This window comes from Cryptosporidium hominis (genome assembly GCF_000006425.1).
Source record: "Cryptosporidium hominis TU502 chromosome 2 CHRO012041, whole genome shotgun sequence".
In the NCBI taxonomy this organism is placed as follows: domain Eukaryota; phylum Apicomplexa; class Conoidasida; order Eucoccidiorida; family Cryptosporidiidae; genus Cryptosporidium; species Cryptosporidium hominis.
In genome coordinates, this window is record NW_667224.1 from 1 (window position 1) to 5,000 (window position 5,000).

The window sequence follows — 5,000 nt, forward strand, 5'->3', positions numbered from 1 at the left end:
TTCACAATTTGAATCTATTTTAACTAATAAAACCATTGAGTATGAGATTTCATGTATGAAAAATGAAAACTCAAAAAATAATCCTGTTGATTGCCATTTACTAAGAACAGAATGTTGGCTTTTAGAATCTGAATTGTTGTCCTTGTCAGAAGAACATTTCAAAAGAGTCTCAATGTTCAAGAGGATGGATGATATTCTTGATAATTGAAAAATGTGTTTTTATTGCTGAATTTTAAAAAAATATACTGCATAATTTTTGGGGAATTTTGAATCGTTAGTAAGAATAAACGATTTTGGGGTTTAAGTTAGATTGTAGAACTTAAACATATCCTATTATTAACTTTTATTTGCAATTATTTAAGTTATTAATTTGTGATTTGCCTATAAAGTTATATTGGTTTCCAATCCAGAATTCTATTTGAATGATCTAAATTTTGAATAGTTTTGAGTATACTGTTTCTTGATCTCAGTGATTTAGCTTCTTAATAATTGAAAAATGCCTCTTTCTTATTTTACAGCTAATTTTTTTAAAAATTAATTTATAATTTTGAGTTCCTATAATTTATTTCAAACATTTTAGACGGACAAGATCTTGCTGGGTGCCAATAAATCACTCAAATAATTGATAAATAAGAGCTGTGTTCCGAAATATAGTTAAATATTTAAATTCGATATAATTTATAAATAAATAAATATTAAATTTAAAGTCTTATAACATGTTAAACCCAGTTTAATTTCTGCTACAAATTTAATTATGATAAAAAGTTCAAAATTTAATATAAATAAAAGTTAAATTAATCAATCCATTCAAAAAATGATCAATATTGCAACTCAAGTTCCTAAATTATTATCAGAAAAAATCAAATAATAGTGTGCAAATAATTGAACAATATTTCTTTTATGAAACTAGACAGGGTTCAATTAATAAATTCCAATTAGAGAGTTAAATAAGGTAGCTGAAATAACAGTTTAATACAACTTTACACTCTTTTTGGACAGTTTATCTTTGTAATCTCCATTAGAAATTTCCCACAAATAAAGGCTAACTATTGAACAATATGGAGAAAACAATTCTCTATAATGTTCAAATATTTCCTTAGTAATTTCTTTATGTCCATAGATCATTTTCAGCGCTCTTTTTATTGCAGTGTCTGAAAAGCTAAATACGTTTTTCCTATTCATACAAAATATCATTGCCATTTCTGCGCTCCAAACTCCTATTCCATTTAGTTTAGTTAGTTCTTCGCAAACTTCTTCATCATCTTTTTCATGAAGTAAATTTAAGTTTATCTCTTTATTAACTATTTTTTCTGCAATACCCTTAATAAATGTTGCTTTTTTAAGGCTTACACCTACTTTCCTAATTTCCTCCAAAGAATAATTGGAAATAGTTTCAGGGTCAATGCTTTTTAGGGTTGTCTTAGCTTTGTTCCAAATACTAACTTGAGCTTTCTGAGAAACTTGTTGACCTATTATTATGTAAAACAATCCTTGAAAGAGATCATCAATACATTCTCTATGAATGTAACCAATTTCTTCAATAATCATTTTCATTTTCTCATCCCTTAACTTTAATACTTCTAATTCTCTTTCTGTATAATTGAATTTCATTGAAGGTAATGATAATTTCAGCCCGACAAAAATTACTTCGAAAGGCTTGGGCAAAAATAAAAATTCAACTTGATTAGAATTTTTAATGATGGAATAATTTAATTACAGTTCCGACAAGCGTTAGATTGCTCAATCTTTTTTAAAAAAATGTACATAAACACTATGTATTAATCATTTTAGAACTAATCATCTGTTATACTAGATCTAACTTTTATTTTCTAAACTTCATTTGTTTTTTAAAAAATGAGTCAAAAAATAACTAATTCAAAAAGGAAAAAAATAACCCCGCCCCCATTTTAATAAAAATAAATAAAGTATCAAATAATTGATAATACAAAACATCGCAATACTCAAACTCTTTCAGATATTCAGAAAAAACACGCAAAAAGACGGATACATGAAATAAATGGCCAGTTCAATTCCTCTTTCATATATAACTTGAATTACATGAACTTGGATTAACTCTAGTCCATCTTTTTATCTCTTGTTTAAGAAATACTTAATTTTCTGCCAATCATACAAAAAAAAAAAGAATAGGTTCTTAATTTATCACTTAATTGATTCTCAATATTACATTATTATTAAAATTGAAATCCGTCAAGCGTATCTTGATATCAAATGAATAAATAAATCCATGCAATCAAGGATCATTAATGGAAACAATACTATATCATCCCCATTCAATACACAAAAGAGTATTTGAATAAGAAATTTGTATATTCCGGAATCGAGCTTGGAATTAACAAATTGATCATTTCCATATATGAAGAGTTATCTTTTTTCAAATATTAAACTGGCTTTCAAAAATTCATAGTTATTATCGCACAAACCTAGTTAGATTCTGTAACAACTTATCCCTCAGTAGACCAGAGTCTAGAATCATCTCTCCAAGAGATTTATGTAGATGTTCAGGAGCCGTTTGCAAAAACAATTCATAAAGATCTCTTACTTCTGGATCATCCAACAAACTCATAAATAATTCATCTAGATGACTTGGCATAGGTCCACTTGGAGTGCTACCTGCTCCGCCACCCTTCCTCTTTTGAGCATTTAACTTTAATGTTTGAATACTTCGTTGCAATGTATCAAAATCAGCATCATAACCACCAGGACTAGCAGAAGGTTGAGATTGTTCACCGCCAGTTCCTCGCCTCAAACTAGATTGGGGTGATGTATGACCACCTGACCTTACTTTTGGTCTTGCTCCTGAACCAGGAGGGTAAGATTGATCAGGGCTACTTCCCTGACCTCCATCACTAGGTTTTCTACCCTTTTTACCCTTTCTGTTCGATCCAAAATAGTAATCCCATTCATCACCTCAGCCGTGCTGATCCCACCTCTTACGTCTTCGTCTATCACCTTCATCACTATCACTACTTAACCCATTTCCCCCCCCCCCCCCCCGCTCGCGCCACCGCTTCCTCTACTCGAACTTTGTAGCTTCAAAAGAGAAACATCTACGAATTGATTGAGTTGAGCTAGTTCGCTCCCCATGTTCAATAAATCCCCGACATAGTTTATTGACAAAATTAATACTGTAAAAGTGAATGTTGATAAAAACAATTGTGAAATTAAACCCCTATTATTACCCATCTTTCTATTTGAATGCAACATCTTCAAGAAATACAATTAAAAGATTTGCAATACGGTTTGAAAGTTTTTATGTTAATTATTTATATTAGAATAAACTTATTTTTATTAAAATCTTTCTTGTTTAATAAAAATGAAATAAAATGAAGATATTGTTTTTTTGGACATTGGTAATAATTACATATCTTTCTACCGCGTATCCTTACTACCGCGTATCCTTAAATCTTTTAATTACGTAAAATTATTGTCTAATTAGGATTAATTTTAAGATTTGCAAGAAAAAACCTATTTTTAAACTCGACAAGTTAAAACAATTATTTTTGATACTTGAATGTATTATTACAATAAAACACTTAAACTTGAACTTTTAAATTCTATAATGGTTGATCAATAATAAATAACCAATTAATATTATAGCCCTTATAATTGTTCATTATGTTGCCTTATTTAATTGCATAATAATTCACTCGTCTACATTATTAATTATTAGAATTATTATAATCAATATTTTTATTATTGAAAATTATGTATTCGCAATTTGCAATTTTAATATGACTTTCTTGTCGATATAATTTTTTTTTTCACAAAAAAATTTTTAGTAGAAAATAACTTTTAATTAAAAGAATGAATCAAGAATTTAAATTCATAAGAAATAATAATTTCTTTTAAATATGTATTTTAATTATGACATTTATTATTGTAGCTAGTTTTATAACTCGCTAATGATTTAATGAAGTTTAAAAGTAATATAATTGTAAAACTACGATTAGTTAAATAGTATTTATCAATGTAAGTATTTGATAAAATATATTTAATTAAATAAATGATGTTATATAAAATTATCCTTATGATTTTGTAATAGTTGTAATAAGAATTAATATCAATTTTTATCAGTATATATGTATATATTATTGAGCATGCAAAATAAATAGTGATAAAGACTTAATAATATTTATATCAATATTTTTGATCTTGAATATATGAATTGTTGGTATTTTTTTTTTATTATTATAGTATTTAAGAATGGTTATTACATTTAATAGGTTTATTTCTTTTTAATATATAACAAATAGTCTAATTATAGTAGCAATTTTCTATTGTTTAATTAATCTATAATACAAAACACTAACTTCCATCTAAGTTATGATTATTCAAATACCATTATTAATCTTTATTCTTGTAATTTATAGTTTCTAGTAATAATTTTTTTTTGTTTTTGTAAAAGAAAAGCTTAATACTTAATGTTTAATGTTTATATTTAGTTGAATAAACAATGATTTAAAAAACATGAGAATTTTCTTTTTTTTTTTTTTTTTTAAAATAGAGATGCATACAATGATAAGATAATTTGATTATTAACAAACTTAAATAGTGCTGATAAAGAAATATTTTCTGTTGGAAGAGATAAAAAAAAAACCATCTTGGAATTATAAAAATATTAACAAGATTATTATTGTTAATCCCATTGCTAATAGCTTTCTCTAACCGGTATAACCAGCAATATTATATATCATAATAATCTTTGATATCAATATTAGTGAGTTAAACGAGTGGAGATATTGTACGGAAAGTTTAATTAGTCTATATAAATAATAAATCTTAAAAATAATAAAAATTATTTTTGATTAAATTAATAATTACTATCAAGGATTGTTGTATAAATATATTGTAATGTTTTAAAAATAAAAAATGAGCTATTGCTTTATAATTTGATGAATATTGATTTGTTTATTGGATTAAGGTATTATATTTTTAATATTAGATTATTTTAGTTGCATTGTTAAATGTAAAAATATCAA

At 25.8% G+C, this 5,000-nt stretch overlaps 2 protein-coding genes across 2 annotated transcripts; both read right to left on the reverse strand.

Moving 5' to 3' along the window:
• Positions 1-969: 969 nt before the first annotated feature.
• Chro.80616 (methylated-dna--protein-cysteine methyltransferase (6-o-methylguanine-dna methyltransferase) (o-6-methylguanine-dna-alkyltransferase)) lies at positions 970-1,611 on the reverse strand. Its single annotated transcript, XM_661206.1, has 1 exon — positions 970-1,611. One exon carries the CDS (start codon positions 1,609-1,611, stop codon positions 970-972), a length of 642 nt encoding a protein of 213 aa, XP_666298.1.
• A 1,377-nt stretch (positions 1,612-2,988) lies between these two features.
• Chro.80617 (hypothetical protein) lies at positions 2,989-3,225 on the reverse strand. The annotated part of the gene is made up of 1 exon (XM_661207.1): positions 2,989-3,225. The coding sequence occupies one exon, from the start codon at positions 3,223-3,225 to the stop codon at positions 2,989-2,991; it is 237 nt and encodes a 78-aa protein (XP_666299.1).
• Between the last annotated feature and the right edge of the window lie 1,775 nt (positions 3,226-5,000).